The sequence below is a fragment of the Nelumbo nucifera genome, chromosome 4, assembly GCF_055504915.1.
Source record: "Nelumbo nucifera cultivar China Antique chromosome 4, China Antique-T2T, whole genome shotgun sequence".
Classification (NCBI taxonomy): Eukaryota; Viridiplantae; Streptophyta; class Magnoliopsida; order Proteales; family Nelumbonaceae; genus Nelumbo; species Nelumbo nucifera.
In genome coordinates this window covers 4,485,147-4,502,890 of record NC_142652.1, presented here as the reverse complement: position 1 = coordinate 4,502,890, position 17,744 = coordinate 4,485,147, and the positions used below count along the sequence as shown (strand labels likewise).

Genomic DNA, 17,744 nt, shown 5'->3' with positions numbered 1-17,744 from the left:
TATGGTTTTCAAAAAGAAATGAGAAAGACAGAGAAATTAGCTTTATCAGAGAGAGAGAGAGAGAGAGAGAGAGGGAGAAAGAGAGATTAATTACACGGTTCTTTTCCCTTCCCCATGTCATGTAGATTGTAGAATACATAATTGGAAACGTTTTCTTCATGATTAACAGAATGAGGGAAACAGATATATATTAATTGGCCTAACCACATGTCAGAACACTGCCAATGACAATCACAAACAAGTTACAGATGAGGAACACAAATAGCTTACTGAAACCGTTTTTTGAGTTGACAAAACATGAACATAACGAGGCCTGGAGGTCATGTAATCACAAGATAGGAGGCATGGTAATCATAATGTTGGTAAGGAATGACAATAACCCAATTCTGGGCAATTAACCAAAGTATTCAAAAAGCATCATGTATGTCGAAGAATAACCAAAGAATAACCTAAGTACGCAAAAGCATCAAACATTGCCCACCTTCTAATGAAGTTGGGAATCATTCAACACTCCCCTTTAACCCAGGGTGGGTTATTGCAATATTGAACCTCTTAAAGTTATAGCTTTCTGCCTGTCCTTTAATCAAGAGAAGGTTACTCGAAATTTCTAATAATCCTTTTGACATGGACGGTTTGCAAAAGCCCAATCTTTGGGACCTCCTCTCTCTCTCTCTCGATACATTGGGAGAGCAAGAAACAAAACAGGAACAAGAATAACGGGAACGCCCACTACAAAGAGGAAAGAGCAGAAAAAGGGAAATTCTCTTTATGCCGGTGCATTGGTGTTTGTGGAATAATACAATAAGCATATATTTGAATTTGACAACAAAAGCTCCACCATGTACTGGTGCTATGAAATTCAAAGGAAGTATAATCAATCTACATTTTGAAGCATTTCAAGGCTTTCACCATCATTTGAAGTATCAATGGGATCCAATTATTCTGAGTATCAATGGGATCCAATTATTCTGAGTACTTGTTTTGATGTGTAAGGCATCTGCTGCATATATTTTGTGGACATGGTTATCTGTCAATGACCACGTGAAATCCTTGTACATAGAGATATTCAGCTCTAGGTTTCCACGCTAAAGCCTTTCACAAAAGAAAGAAAGAAAGAAAATCCACGCTAAAGATTCCTATTTCATTTAGGCCACAGGTGAGATCATATTCAAGAGTGGAGACAACCGATAAGTAAGCACTAAGCAAGTAAGCAGTTCAACTTCAATCAATACTACGCCCAAATGAGAAGGGTAATTAAAGACCGTGGACCACAACCATCATAATCTCATTGATCATCGATTATCAATGCCATTAAAACCATGTAAAACCTTAAGATCATAGATCATGTGACCCTCAAGGTCTACACCATTGTAATGGATATATATTGAGTTGCGCCGCTGTGAACCATCTGTCTTATACTCTTATCTCCCACAGATACATTTGCAATGGTTAAAATAAGCAAGAGTCTTCATCCACTATTACTTGTGAAGTACATATACATCCAAACATAAACATAGAAGTTGATCGTTCTTTCTGGTGGGTAATAGAAAATTTATGTTACTAGTGAATCCTAATATCACATGTAAGATCGCATCCGAGGCCTTACAAGGGACTGGGCCCCATCAACAAAGATGGTAGTCCCAGTCATATAGCGAGACTCATCACTGATCAAATAAATAACAGTTGATGCAAGATCGTTCTTCACATCAAGCCACCTGGAAAGTGGCATCACCTTATCCGACAATTTCTCTGCCTTCTCCTTCCCTACTGACAATGGATACTCGTCCTGTAGGTGTAAGCCGCGGGCAATAGCATTGACCCTGATCTGGTATTTCCCCATCTCCAGTGCTGACAGCTGAAATTTTAATGGAACACAGTAGTAAATCAGATGGATGGGATCAAGAAAAATAAATAAATAAAAGATTATCCAATAGAAACAACAACATCCGAAAGAGGATAGCAAACTCCCACCTTAAGGTTATGTTTGGTTTGAAGGAAAAGGTAGGGAAACTCGTACAAGGGAAACCCCAGCCCAAGACATTACGTAAAAGATGTGGAACAAATCTTTGCTCTAATTTATTTGATAACCCAAGGGTAAATTGGGTAGCATTGGCAGTCATACTGAGATCAACATTCAATTATGTTGCGGAAAAACCCAAGAAAACAGATTCGAATGGCACTCAAAATGAAAGTAAAACAGAGATAAAGAGAAACAAGCTCAGAGAACACACAGATTTACGTGGTTCAGCTTATAGCCTACGTCCACGGGCAAAGGAGGAACAAAAATCCACTATGAAGTTGGTAATGGAGAAGAAATATAGAGTTGTGCTCTCACAGAAAACCCTAAGCCCCAAATACACCCAATGTCTCACAAGACTCAGACTCTATATACAAAAGAGAAACCCCCAAAATACCAAACACTTTGTATTCGGTTCGGACCTATAAGATGAATATGGGTCGAGTCCATAATGAAAATTTGCCTTCGGGCTTTTTCAAATTAATTCGGAGCGGATTCATGAAGCGGGTCACCACAAAGAATTCAAGGCGCAAACATAACAAAATATCATAGGACTAGAAATGGGTGTATTCTCGATGATCTAGGAATAGCCCCACACCACAAGGTAATAAAATGGACAATAAGCTAACATACATCTAAATAGACGACCACCTACTACACTGGGAAGTTACAACACTGCAAATTGAAAGGTTTAGAAGAGCTTGGTGAAGGCTATAAAGGATTTGGTTAAGTAGTTAGTGATGATTTGAGGGCTCACAAGTTAACAGAGGATAGCCATTGCGTGCTACAGTGGAAAGATAACGCAGAATTTCTGTAGCCAATCCCACACAATTGGGACAAGGCTTTGCTGAATTGAATAAGCTGAGACAACAGGCGAGAAATGATATGGCGATCTATGAAATTTAAAACAAGATGAAGTTTTGTGACAACATCAGTATGATATACTGCCATCCCAAACTGTCCAATTGGCAATGGCAACTTCTGGATAGAAGAACATAGCCTCAAAATCAGCCTCTGGATGAACATACCATTTAGGCAATTGCTTTCTTCCAAGGAGTCAAAGGAACTGCTCTTAGTGTTGGTATCCATCTTTGAGACCATGGAAGCATATACATAGACTTCGCCTCTTAAGACAGCATTAGACACTTAGGAGTAGCCCCAATTATTGACAAGACCAAGGAAACTGCAGTAGTGAGAAAAAGTGGTAGGTGCAAGAATAAGGCTTTTAAAAGAGCTAGGCAAAGACCAAACAAAGTGGCAAGAAAAGATCTAATGACTTAAGCTTTGACAGAAGACACGGCTGTTGATGGAGCGCAACAGCAGGGCAGGATTCAAAGTAGCCAACCCCAAATAGTTGGGATTAAGGCCAAGTTGAGTTGAGTTGATTTTCCATGTGTATCACTGTACCTATACATGCTATCAAGACCTTACCCATATAAATGAAGTTATTGAAGAAATAGCTAATCAGGACCCGAATCCAACATAGAAGAAAAATTAAGTAATTGACATAAATTACCTGAGATATTTGACTGTAATAATATCATCATAAAACAAACAAAAAGATGACAAAAAATTTCCTTAAGTAAATGAGAAAATGAATAGTTATCCTAATTCCTACATCACTAGAGACTTGGCATTCAGGAATACAATTCATAATCCAAATGGACCAAGTGAAGAACCGTAATCAATTGGAGCCAAGCTAGACTAAAATACTCGAAACCTGCCTAATTAGACATATAATAAAGAAATAGGAAAATGATTAATTGTTGCACTCAATCATGTAAGAATTCTATCTTCCACATTTGAAAGACTACCTTAACAAGCATATATGTGTTCAATTTTCTTTCATGCAAAAGAGAAATCATCAAATAAGAAAAGGAATGCAATTAGAAGTTAACATACCCTAACCAACTGCTGGACTCCAGCCAAACATGAACCATAAGCAGTAGCTCCCTGATAGAGACCCCTCTCCGCTCCAATAATTGAGGTCAGAAATATGATTGATCCTCCTGATTTGAAATCTCGCATTCTTTTTTCAACTGCCTTAGCTAAAAACCAGGGTGCCGTGAAATTTATTTTCACTATCTTTTTGAATTCATCTTCAACCAGATGCAGAGAGTCTTGCATCTTTCCTGTTGTAAATCATTGAATCATGAAACTATCCATGTCAACTAATAATATCTTGTACGCAACCACACATGCTTATGGAGACACCAAAGAACAGGGCAACATAAATCCAGTTTTAACAATTGTCATAAAACTAAATTGTGTGATGAAGACTTCCATGATAAAAGATACCATGTATGAGAAGCATCTTTAAGGACAATATACAACTGCTTTATGCATTAACTTTCATTGACACTTATCCATGCACTAATACTTGCTGATAATAGCACACTATTGAGGGCAGTATTAGATACATCTTGTGCTTGCATGCATTTTTCATATGAACATTTCCAAGCCAATATGTTTTAAGTTCTATAATCTAGGGTTAGCTAAATAAATTTCTTTTTTTTTGATAAATAAATTTCTTCTTGAAACCATACAACCATTATGCCATTATACATCTTCTCCATTATGTTTACCTGATTAGCAAGAAAAGTCTTCAAATACTGAATCATGCCCATTATGCATCTTCTCCATTATATCACACCAAGGTACTCCAGTTGAAAAATTATAGACAAGTGTTAAAATGTTTTTCAGAGTTCTACCACATCTTATCAATACCATGATTGTCCATACAATATGATGCAGTGTTGGAATATCATTGTGCATAGCTATTATAATGCATTGAGCAAAAATACCACTGCAGTATTATTATGCACAATACAACAAGTTAAGATATTTAATGATATGGTGCAATACTGCATGACACAGCATATACTAAACCTTCAAAGTTAAAACCAACTTTCCTTTTTCAGTCCAGTATTTATTTCCTTGAAGGAAATAACTGATCCAGGCTTATTAACACAAACACACACACAAATGGCATGAGTTGAGGATCAAATTACAAATCATGGCAAAAACTGACATTGAATAATTAACCTCCATTTTCACTGTTCAGATTATTTTCTTCTTTGGTTTAATATTTAGTTTCTTTGCAATGGGAAATGGGAAACCAATTCAAACAAACCTCATAAATCTATACATCTTTCCACTATCATTGGGGATTTAGAGAAATAGATTAGTAAACATCTAGAATATTTTTGGATGTTCAGCCAGAATTTGGGTCAATGGGATTTTACAGTTTCAGAAATTTATATGATATAGAACATCAATCAGCAAAAAAAAAATGCAAAAAGCATTATAGAAAGATAAACTAAAAATGATGCCATCATTCATGTAGCATGAAATCACAAAAATATAATCTGCAATTGTGCCAATGAACTAAAGATACTAAATTACATGGTTACCAGCTATGATTTGTGGAAGGCTTCTACAGATTTAGGGCTTGTCAGACACTTGCTAACACAAAAGACATGTAAAGATGTGCTGGTTGCATGGTTGGACATCTATGGATTTGTCTACCTTCATTTGCTTCTAAAATTAAACACTGATAAAAGCAAGCCATTCACAATTTAGTTCTGACCCGATACATTTATCATTTTCTTAAAATTGGTGAAGTAGAAACTAGAAAGTACGTGTGTCTACTTACATCTGTTAAAAATGTATCTGTATGACCATGTTCACACTGAGATTTTAGGGACTTTCTGTGTCAGACGGTATCTGTTCCAAAAAGATCATATGCTACCAGTATAATGGAACTGGATTAGTCATCTGAACAATTGAAACTGCATTTCTCCAAATAAGGGGACTGTGGAGTCCCCCCTTATTAGTATTGGAGGTTGAGTGGCTTTTCTCTCTAATTTATTTTTCTTTTTTGGTTTCAATATCTCCTATCATGCATTGCTTAGGCTGGTGTCCTGCCCTACTCTGTTCCAGTTACAGAGGGCAGGGTGCACAAAGCACAAGGTTAAGTTCAGTCGGGTTGATACCAACTACCAACCTGAACCAAATTCAATTCATTCAACAGATCAATAATCGTATTGCTTTGCACTCTATCAACTCAAGCACTTTATTCCACAAACTAGGGCTTCTGGAAATTTTGGAAGCAGCTATACAAGAATGACTTCACAAAATGGTCTACATAATTTAAACCAGTTTGCTAGCACTTAGGACACACACACACACACATACACACAAATATAAAATTCAAGTTAACTTCATCAAAATATCAATTACAATATACATACATATATATATATATATATGTATATGTATATATATATATATTCCCCTTATTTATAGACATAAGGCCTGCTACTCCTATCAAGCCCCCTTTTATCATTAATAACAATCAAAGAGGATATCATTAATGAATAAATATATAAAATCCCTAAACCCTACATAAAAGAGCAAGGGACAGTACAAAGATATGATCTTACAGTATAAAGGTACACAAAACAGAACATGACATTAAAACACAAACAACCTCATTGCTGTGCCCTGAGACCTGTGTTCCCATACATTAACTAAGTTCTACCAACCCCAGTACTGGTAAAGAGTCAGCAAGGTTATTCGCAGATTTAGGAACCCATCTGCATGAGCTGCTCATCCCAGAGACCAATACCTTGGCTTCTGGAAATGGAATGTTTAAGGATCCACAGCCCCTTAACCCAAGTTCCATGAGTAAAATTTTATCTGAACTCCTAAGCTTCCTACTTCAGATCTAACCCAATGTTTCATTTACCAAAAATATACTAATAAAAAACAAAAGAGTCCACAGTATGTTATAATCAGTAAGCTTAACATAACTGAAACCCGGCCCTTTGCACATGAACATGATCAAGAAAATGACTTTTTTTGGTTCTTCATTGGGGACAATGAGAACAGTCCCGTCTTTTCTCTTATGAGAATAAGATGGGGTATGGTTTCTTCTATTTGTACACTTCATAGAAATTAGTTGTAGTGAGGGTATTATAGATAATGCCTTTCTAATTATCTTTTTGATCTGTCAAATATTATTTCTAACCAAGAGATGTATTCAGATTTCTGTGGTTTTTTTCCCACTTCTTTGGACTAGCTTAGGCTCCAGTCTGGTAACAATGAGATGCAGAACAAGCATTAAAAAATAAACTAGACTGATGGTATCTTCAAAAGCACCTAAATGAAAATAAAATAATGCATATCTGGCTAAAGTTATATTCATGATAAATGGAGTAGATGAACCTATAACCCATAACTGCCATCTAGTCATGCAATATCTCAAAGATTTTGATTAAAGAGAAGGTAAGGAAGAGAGAAGGGGGCCTTAGTCCTAGCAGTGGAGCGAGATTCCAACGAGGATCAGGTGTTGAATCGCAATCAACTCAATGAATAATTTAGATAACTTAAACTAGGTTTCATTTTTATGGTACTTTTTATATAGATGTGTAATAATGAATTAGGCGTCTTGCTTCAATATGTAGCATAGATGCACATTTATAAAGAGAACATGAACATGGTTGAAACCTACAAACTATGCCATAATATTAGATCTTCTGGAGACTAAGAACATTTCGGTTGTACTCTCAGTGTTGAGACTCGAAGGAAGAATTACATGATAACATTATATCAGACAAGGGGCCCAGAACATCTCCAGTAATCTCACACTGTCAAGACTCGAGCAAAGGTCATGCATAATATTATATCCTATGAGGACTAAGCATATTTCAGTTATACTGCTATTATCATAACACAAGGAAGAGGCGTGGTCCTGTGGAACCACGCTAAACAAGTCAAGCCACCAGTAACCAGTGTAATCTGAGACAGAATAACTAAGATTAAATGGTTGAATATAACACGATTTCCACAATTTTCTGATCATAGCCAAAGCAAGGTATGTATTTCACCATTGTCAAGGAGCCAAGTGGAATCAATGTATACCTTCATAAGTATAACAATGGACGAAAGCATCAAAATTTCCCAAAATCCTCCAAGCTTTATCCACTGCTTGATCAAAACTAACCTCCTTATCGTCCTCCATATCGACAGCAACCACTTCTATCTTATCGTTTCTCTTCAAAGAAGCCGATATCTCTTGTGCGACATTCCGAAGGCAGTTCTCCTCTCCCATCAAAACTACCCTTAATTATCACCATATGAAAACATTAGCATCGAAGAAGAAACACACAAATTAAGAAGAAAAAAAAAAGCATCAGAGAATCGGAATTCGTACCTGCAACCGCGATTCACCAAATGGTAAGCAATGTTCTGCGAAATTTCATCGCCATTGGATGTAAGCAAAACCTTCTTCACTGGATTTTCCATTTTAGAAACCAAGCAAGGAATAGGCGCCAACTACCCTAATAGAATTAAGCAACGATGAATCAGAAAAAGAGGGAAAAAAATGGAATTCTCCAATCATCAAAACTAAGGCAAAGTGACAAAAACATGAAAAGAAAGGACTAAATATTCGAATATTAGAACTGGAAAGATAAAGAGGGTTTAACAAGTGAAGTAAAATCAGTGCGAACCTGATCTGCAGAAGCCGAAAATCTTATTTGTGGAGAAAGAGCAAAGAGTTCCTGCCTTATATAAGAATTGACAGCACCTACTTGAAGCAAGCAGAGGCTTCGAATGCATTTAAAACGTCAGCGGTGACGGAGAGGATTTGATGTAATAATTTATTTGTTAAATCAAATAAGCAAGAAGCCTCACTACACCTTCTTTGTGCAATTCGTAAACCAGCGTCCTGGCATGAGTGGTGCCTCGGTGCGCCCACGGCAAGGGCTCGTGATGGGCAGGGCTGGTGGCCGCCTCAAGTTCAGGTGTCTGTTATATGTCTTTCGAAGTTCGAACTGTTAGAGCCCATAAGGAAAAACACTTCGGTTGGAACTTTTCTTCTACCCACGACACCAGACGGTGCGCAGTAGCTACTAACATGATGCTACAGCCGCACATCGGGAATATGTTTTATACTTGCATGTTGCCATTGATGGGCCGATTCCTGATGTGCGGCTGTAGCATCTTGTGGGTAGTAGTGTCGGTAACGCACGGTAAGTAAATTTCTTCAATAACAACAAACTGCACTGGACCGAACACAGATCGCAATTCGCAAAGAACTGTGTTGTTTTTGTCCTTTCCAGTAATTTTATCAGACACTTGAGCGGTGTTCGGTTGGTGGGCTCGGGCGTTTGTGTTGTGTGTGTGGTATATTCTGTTTGCCGACCTGTAAGTATGTTGTAATGTAAACTCCATTCCACATACCCTGTTATAATATTTGGGTGTTCTATTTTACTACCTAAACTTACTTATGTACCAAAGTCCACTTAACTATCACAAATTAAGCAAATGAACACCTCTTTTTAGGGTTACAACAGGAAAATGGATAAATGGATTTAAGATGCTTTGTTATTATGTACATTACGTGGCATATTAGACATTTTCAAATATCCAAATTATCCTTCCACATGATCTTGCCTTTGGAAAGAGTACAAGTGTACAACACAAAATTGTGGGAAATATGCACCTATTCAGTTCGGGAACTGGTTACAATTCCAGTTCCCATTTATCCAATGACATGTTTTTATTGAAAAAAAAATGTTGAAATATTCAGCAACCATCGAATCTTTCAACCCAAACAAAGGTTCATGGGTTAATGTTAAAAACATTTAAATATGTTAAGAAATTAACAAAAAAAATGGCATATGCATGTCGTACCTCTATTCCAACTAATTAACTTATTTTCATTTTTCTAGTTTTTTTACAAGTCATTCTAATCCTTATTACTACAGCTAAATTACACCAAATCATAAAGAAGAAAAACTGAGTGGAATTTCATAGTCTTTTTTTCTTTGCAATAAAAACTCAAAGGAAAAAGAGGTGTCGTGCCATGCTGGCACATGGCCTTACCAGCAGTCTAATTCAGCCTGTGGGTGTGGGTCGTGCTTGGCACAGTACAGCACTGTAGACCTTGGCCCACATTGTACCAGGTTGGATCTACCCATGAACAGGGCAGCCCATTTTACACCTATACAATCATGATTACAACCGATGTGTGAACTTCACTTTTAAAGTGAGACCGAATTCATCCTCATAAAATTTGGAGTTGAGATTTTCTACTAACCCGGAGACCCACCGTATATGAGATGTGCGGTATAAAATCACATTGGTAGAGAGTTGAAGCGTGTTTTATTGGAAGATGAACCTAACTTCAAATTTTGTAGTCACACCGTGTTGTATGTTTTCTCATTCACGGAGAAACGTTACAAATATATGAGGGTAACTATCGTGAGCAAGGTGTGAGTACAAATTTTGCGATGACTACTGCATCCCGATTTTCTTAAAGTAGGGGTTGATAGGGAATAAAAGAGTATGGTTTTAGAAATTAGAATATATGTTTTTAAATTCCAATGCCATCATTATTGAGAGAAATGCACATCTGATGCAACTCGAAGCAGCACTCCCCTATAACCCCTGATCAAATATTAATAGTGATATCTCAATTAAAAATCAATAATTCATGTGAGGTTATGAATTTATTTGATCACTCTCCAAGGGATTGGTTTAGGTAAGCTGCTGGAATACGCCTCGTTTGTAGCAGGTTCGGAGTCCTAAAATAAACAGTGGAATCCACACAATATTTGTCATCGTCTCCAATCTGTGTGCACGTAAAATAAAAGTAAAATTTAAAAAGAATCGAGGTTTAAATATGCATATCAAAAAATCGTTGTTGACAGAGTCCAACTTGTCTCCTCCCTCCTCAATCCTCCATCCGCAGGTCCAAATCGTGGCCCACCAAAAGAATGCATGTTTCCCACACCCGGGGGAGGGCGGGTGTTATACCACTTAAACGGTTGGCGGACCCACCGGCATTCACAACGTAGAGAACTTGTCTTTTTCATCTCTCGATTCCCTTCCACATGTCATATTGACTTGGTCTATTCTTAAAATCTCAAGGAAAAGTTATCAATGCTGCAATGTAAATAAAGTGGAACTCCATGTATTATTTCTTTTTTCTGTCAGCGATTAATACCATGTGCAAGGCAAGGCATTTGGCATTTGTTTTTCCACTGATAAAGACCTAACACGGCATAAATTTAGGGTTCGTTTGGTTCACAGTTGGAATCGGAATCAGAATGGGTTATTCTTTTATCTGTTTGGTTCAGTCTGGAATTGAAATCGGAATCATAATTTGATGAAATGGATTTTCATTCTGATGAGGACGGATTTGGCCCTCTAATGACATCATGACACATGGCATCTTGGAGCAGTTAGTTGACACATAGAAACCATCTAAGCAATGACTTGGAGTCCCAGATCGTGGTTTCTCTTCGTCCAGACCTGGCAACCTGCCTTCACCGCCAACCTGGCGACCTCGACCACAACTCAAGTCAGCTAGAAGCACCTCATCCAGGGCCGACCTGCAGCACCTCGTCACTGGCCAAAGTGACCTCGACACAAGGAGCGGCCTCCCTCGAGGGCGTGTTCGGCATGCATATCCCGACACTCCCACGATTCTTGGAAGTTGACTCACATACCGAACGTTCCGGAGGGTGGTCAACGTGCATGATATTTACCTCCAAGGATTTTGGACCGGTTAGGCACGATCTCCCGTAAATCTCGGATGTGGTGCGTGAGGCCCACACTAAACAATGCATATATAAAGGCACCAACCCTAAAGACCCAAAGAGGACAAAAATGAGAGGTATGTGCGATTATTTGCTCACTAGCGCTCTAACATTCAAGTATTCAATTCGCATCCATAATATAATACTGACTTAAGCATCCATAATGAGAGGTATGTGCGATCAGAGAACCCGGCTTAACCACCCCGGGTTCTCTGATCTATTATCTTGCAAGTTGGTCCAGCTCGCCACGCGACTGGTGTTCAAATCATCTTCCTACTAGGAGTATCCAAATTGTGCACTATCACATTCCTAAGGAAGGAAAAGGGAATGACCATTCTCTCATATAGAAAAATGTCATTCCACCACAAATAGAAATGTATTTTTGATTCCACCCAATCAAATAGTTGGATTCTGATTCCGATTCTAAACCCTGTTCCTGCAAACCAAACGGACCCTTATGAGTTATAACCAATCACTCAACCGGTATCATAAAAGTTCCTAACCAATCGGGTGGTATACATCAAAATTCACGTCTGGGGTTTCATTGGTCCAAAACTATGCATGTGCTTGCATGTGTGTGGCTCGTTTGGTTGTTAGGCTCCTAAGTATTCATCTAAACCCAATTATTTGATCTATTAAGGGTCTTAAATTTAAGATTGGCTTAGATTATAGCTTATGTTGTGGTTTCCAAACGTTTAGTTTGGTTAGGATTAGTTCAAGTCTTCAACTTGCCCAATCATGACTTGAGTTACACAACTAATCATGACTAGAATTTCCACAAATTTTTTGGCACTTCTCCAAAATGTTTCATTTAGGTGCAAGGCATTTTTTTAATATGTATATAACAAGTATATATAATTTAGTGAACTATACTTTCTCTTTAAATGAAAATACATTTCCATACATCCTCTCTTTTATCTGCTGTTAAAAACTAGTGTATAATTTCACAACTTTTAATGATCATTTTTTGTTCAAGAACGGAGGGAATTTCTCATATTAAATAATAAATGGATAAATAAACTTTACAAAGTATAAAAAAGGCTAGTTATGTTAAACTAGTTATAACCCTTTAATGAATGCTAGCAAATGTTCATATGCTTTGTATGTGGCATATTTAGATGATGATGACGATAATAATATGTGTCCAAGTTTTTCTATAATTTTTTTATTTATGTGTATAAAAAATAACTCTCATTTGTCGTAGTTATTTTTGTTTAATATGATGAATATATAATATTAGAGATGTGCATCCATGTCTTCTAATAATTGTAAAATATTTGCATTTATCTTTTTTGTTTTTATTATTTAATTATGACATCAATGGCTAATACATTTGTCCCAAAAGTTAAACTATTGACCTGTCACCAAATAGGAAAATTTTTCATTTTTTTATATGTAGTTTCCATCATCAATAAAAAACAATTATTGCTTATCACGTCTTTTTATGTGACTAATGTAAAATAGTAAAAGTGTGCCAAATTATTCTATACATTTTTATTTATTTTATTTAAAAAATATTGTTTAGCTATTGACATCATAGGTTGACCCATTTGACACAGATGGTTGAACTACTTACTTGTAATTTGGATGGAAGAACGGTTTTTCTTTTTGGTTAGTTTTAAAAAATATGGGTTTTACATTGTTTAAAGTATTGGATATGAATCTAATTAGTAGAGCTTATTGGTGAAAAAAATACCTTAAATATAGGATGTAATGGAAAAGAATGAGAGTTAATATCTTAAACATAAGACTTAATGAGAAGGAATTAAATCAAATTAAGAGAAGTAATTCAAATTACATTTCTACCATTGCAATTAAAGAGATACAAAATTCAAAAATAGGAGTATTTCAGTCAAGAAGAAAAGTTCCATAAGCTCATTCATACTTTTAATATTAGCACTAGTTGATTTATTTCCTTCCAACATAGACACTTAGCTCAAAATATTTTTATTGGTTTGGTCAACAATTATATAACCTTATTGGTTGAACAACCAATTTACCACCTAAATGAAAATATAGTTCCATTTTTATTTATAAATTTAATTAGTGAATTTTTTTATTAGAAATTACTGTACTCGATAATAAGAAGTAGAAATGCATTAAATATAAGATTAGATGTGAGAGAATGAGAACTATTACCTTAAATATAGGTATTAGACAAAGAAATAATAAGATAAACTAAAAAATGGCAATGCATATTACATTTTCTACCTTCATAATAAAAAGGGGCCAATTTAAAATATGGTATTTTTAGTTTAGAGAAATTCCAAATATCTAGGACCCCATCATACTTTTAATAGTAGTATAAGTGCTATATCACATCAGCGCCCCACATGCATATCTCAGCGTGCATTGGGAACATCTCCCGTACTTGTCACTAGGAAATGTTCCCAATACACAGTTGGGATGTATTGTGAGGCAATGACGTGTAAGTTCATCTAATAGGTGATGATGATGATGCAATATCATCATCATTTTCAAAATGTTGTGCAATAATAACAATAATAATAATAATAATAATAATAATAATAATAATGTAACAAAGTAATCCAAGCATAGTAAATTAGCAAAACCTATTATTATAATCCAAGCATATAATAATAATAATGTTTTTTTAGTATTCTTATCAAAACCTATGCAACAAAGTAATCCAAGCATAGTATACTAGCAAATTTACCACCAAGTTGTTTGATTGTAAAAAAAAAAAAAAACTATTGATTCAATTAGCAAAATGATGACATATTTAATTTAAGCATTAAACTATTTGATCCATTTAGTGGGTCATAGGTTAGACATTAATTCTCATTTCTCTAATTTTTATTCTATTTTCAACATTAACACAAATAATTTTTATTTACCATGTTTAGTTTTTAATATGATGACATATTATATTAAAGATGTGCCCATTACTTTTCTGAAAAAATTCTATATTTTTTACAATTTATTGTATTTATTCATGCTTTTTTTTTAATTTTTATTATTTAATTATGACTCCACGTGTTTTGCTTTTAGGTTGATTTCAATATCTGTATTATGCTTCCATTACTAGTAAAAAATTCTTATTTTTCACACATTTTATATGATGAATATATAATATGAAAGATGCGCCAAAATGTTTTTCATAACTTTTCCACTTTTCTAGTTTTTTTCATTTATTTCTTTAATAAGTATTGTTATTTAATTATGATATCATGAACCCATTTAATTTAGAAGGTTGGTTTGTTAACCCACCACTTAGATAGACAAACTGTTTCATTTTCTAATTAGTTTTAAATTTTGTATTTTATTTACATCTTTAAAAAAAATTCTTATTTATCGCACTTATTTTTGTAATGAGATTAATATATAACATTAAAGATGTACCTATTTTTCTATTTTTCATAATTCCTTTTATTATTCAATTTTTAGAAATTTTATTATTTAACTATGACATATTGGGTTGACCCATTTGATCCAAATGATTGTACAACTAACCTAGCACTTAGGCAAGAAAATGGTTTCATTTTTTTATTAGTTTTAAATTTTGTGTTCCATTTTCATCATTTATAAAAATGCTTCTTGATACTGTTCAATCCGAGGTAGTGCACGAACTAAGGAGGGCAACCGGATAGTCCTTGCTGGCATGGCAGGGTCGAGCTTCAAGGACGAGGTCGCGCTTCAAGACCTGCGATCAAGGAAGAAGTCAGATGCCCGAGGAGTTATCCCCGGGTAAGTACTCCAATGCTCAAGTCAGTAGGAGGTGGTGGATAGTCGGGCCGAGCTATAAGGGTGTTGGCCCGAGCTAAGTAACAGTATGGGTGTCAGAAGTTGGGAGATCCCTTACCTCGAGCATGGAGTACCTTTTTATAGCCGGAGGGTCCGTATCCTAGTTGGAGTAGGGTTCTAGGGAAATTGGGATAGAGTTCCCCGCTGAGGTTACAGGGGGTAAAGTCCTACTCCTCGGCAAAGTTGTCTTCCCATCCCTATCCGCTAGGCGAGCTTATCCATATGGCGCATAGCTGACGTGGTCGACAGGATTACGGTAATGTTGTAGCTCAGCCGGACTACGCCAATGTGGTCGAGTTGTGACAGGTGGTCGTGGGCCTCTGGGCCAGCTCAGCCATGTCCCCAACATCACTCCCCCAGTTCCGAAGTCGAGGGACAAGGTCCCCTAGGTTTGTTGCCTAGCTGAGGAACTTCCGAGCATGCGTATCGTCCATGTCATGTCGGTCGTTGCCGAGGAGTCCTCCGATCGTCGGTTATAGAACTTAAATGGTAACCGAAATTTCGGTTCCCGAACCACTCCCCTAGTTCTGTTGTTGAAGAGGGGGAGTGCTCGACCAGACTACTGCGCGGCTCTATAGCCTTAAGCGGCCTAACCGAGGATTTGAGTGGCATAACTGAGGATCCGCGTTGAAGGATGGACCGGTACTGTGGGTCTCCACGTCAAAGGTTGGAAATTTCATGGCAAGGTGGTATGTCGAGACTATGGCATGCAAGGCGTTGAGGGCCGGCCTGTCGAGGATCACATTGTAAGAGGAGGGGCAACGCACCATGATGAAATCTACCATGGTCGTCGCAGTGACATCACCGTCCCTGATCAAGAGGGGAAGAGTTATCCTCCCAGTGGGTTGGAGGGACTCTCCCGAAAATCCCATCAAGGGAGTGCTAACTGGTGTAAGTCATTCTTTATCAATGCCGAGCTTTTCGAATGCATCTTCAAACAATACGTCGGCAAAGCTTCCAGTGTCGATTAGGATCCATCGCAACTCAAAGTTGGCCACTTCGGCTGTGATGACCAAGGCGTCGTCGTGCGGTGTTTGGACCCCTCGGAGGTCATCGTCAGTGAAGGTGATAGATGTGTCACACCTCCTCCCGTGACCTCGGTCGTCGATCTCGCACAGTTGAGCATATCTTTTTTGACCCGAGCTACTTTCCCCTCCGGTGGTGGCTCCTCCTGATATAACATGGATGACGCCGGCCGGGGGACCTCAGGGCGGTGGTTGCCAAGCTTCATCCGCTCTTCGTTCCTCTTGGGCTGGCTTCTCCCTTCTGTCTATGAAGCCACTGAGATAACCGCACCTAATCAAATCTTCAATATGGTTGCGCAGGTCAAAAGAGTTCTATGTGTCGTGGTCGTGGTCCTTGTGGAACTCGCAATATTTGTCTCGGTTCCTCTTATTACTTTGTGTCTTCATCTTCTCGAGCCACCTGACGTAGTTGCGGTCGCGGATTTGCATCAAAATTTCAGACCGCAAAATATTAAGCAGCGTGAAATTCTGATAGGTCGGCGGAGGGGTGCGAGGTCTATGGTTGGTCCAGCGATCTTGTCTCTTGTAATCTTTGTCCAACCTCTCAAACTTTCGCTTGTCGATCTCTTTCCTCTTTCTGTCAGGTTTCTCATCCTCGTCTCTGAGCTACACCTAGGCCTCTTCAGCGTTGATATACTTTTGTGCATGGCTCATTAGCGTGGCCAACGTCTAAGGAGGAATTTTGGAGATGGAGAAGTTGAATGGGGAAGGGCAGAGTCCGTGTTGTATGGTCGTCACCGCAACTGATTGATTTAAGTTCCTGACTTGGAGTGCTTCTTTGCTAAACCTCGTCAGGTAATCTCTAAGGGACTCTACCTTCTTCTGTTGAACCTGCATAAGGCTGACCGAAGTTTTCCAATGCTTCTGACTAGCGGTGAACTGTGCCATGAACTGGGTTTCTAGCTAGGCCCATGATGTTATGGACCTCGACGGTAGAGAGGAGTACCACGCCAAGGTTGGGCCCTGCAGCGTGGTAATAAGGGCTTTGCACATTAATCCCTCCGATGCGCCGCGTAGCATCATCTGGGCTTTAAGCGTCGCGACATGGTCGAAAGGATCGGAGTTCCTATCGTACTTGTCGAATTGGGGGGCTCGCCATCCAAAAGGGGTACCTCATCTACGATGTCCTGGACGAAGGGCGACTCCTTGGTGGTATGCCCGGTGGCCTATACAGGTTGGTTTACGGCGAGAGTTATGCTCTTGTGAGTCGGAGTGCGTTCTAACTCTTCCAAACGTTGTCGGAGCTCTTTGATCTCGGCATCTCTGGTGTCCGGGGGCCGTAGTGTGTATGGCCTCCCTCTTGGGTTGTGTGGGATGATCCTTGAC

At 37.9% G+C, this 17,744-nt stretch overlaps 1 protein-coding gene across 3 annotated transcripts; it reads right to left on the bottom strand.

Moving 5' to 3' along the window:
• Nucleotides 1-1,446: 1,446 nt before the first annotated feature.
• On the bottom strand, nucleotides 1,447-8,862 carry LOC104591764 (NAD(P)-binding Rossmann-fold superfamily protein). 3 transcript variants are annotated; one of them, XM_010250771.3, is made up of 6 exons: nucleotides 8,722-8,862; nucleotides 8,533-8,629; nucleotides 8,235-8,361; nucleotides 7,943-8,142; nucleotides 3,920-4,149; nucleotides 1,447-1,855 (listed from the first exon to the last, which is right to left on the bottom strand). In XM_010250771.3, exons 3-6 carry the CDS (start codon nucleotides 8,324-8,326, stop codon nucleotides 1,577-1,579), a joined length of 801 nt encoding a protein of 266 aa, XP_010249073.1. In that variant the 5' UTR covers nucleotides 8,327-8,361; nucleotides 8,533-8,629; nucleotides 8,722-8,862; the 3' UTR covers nucleotides 1,447-1,576. The 3 variants fall into 3 exon arrangements, with proteins under 3 accessions (XP_010249073.1, XP_088759735.1, XP_010249075.1); XM_088903609.1 differs by having other exon boundaries at nucleotides 8,235-8,356; XM_010250773.3 differs by having other exon boundaries at nucleotides 8,533-8,609; nucleotides 8,722-8,804.
• Nucleotides 8,863-17,744: the final 8,882 nt, after the last annotated feature.

Excerpts from the sequence above, each read along its gene's own strand:
- LOC104591764 (XM_010250771.3), bottom strand. The coding sequence starts at position 8,326 with ATGGAAAATCCAGTGAAGAAGGTTTTGCTTACATCCAATGGCGATGAA. Across the intron at positions 8,143-8,234 it reads TTGGTGAATCGCGGTTGCAG|GGTAGTTTTGATGGGAGAGG; the intron begins GTACGAATTCCG and ends GTGATAATTAAG. Across the intron at positions 1,856-3,919 it reads GAGTCCAGCAGTTGGTTAGG|CTGTCAGCACTGGAGATGGG; the intron begins GTATGTTAACTT and ends TTAAAATTTCAG.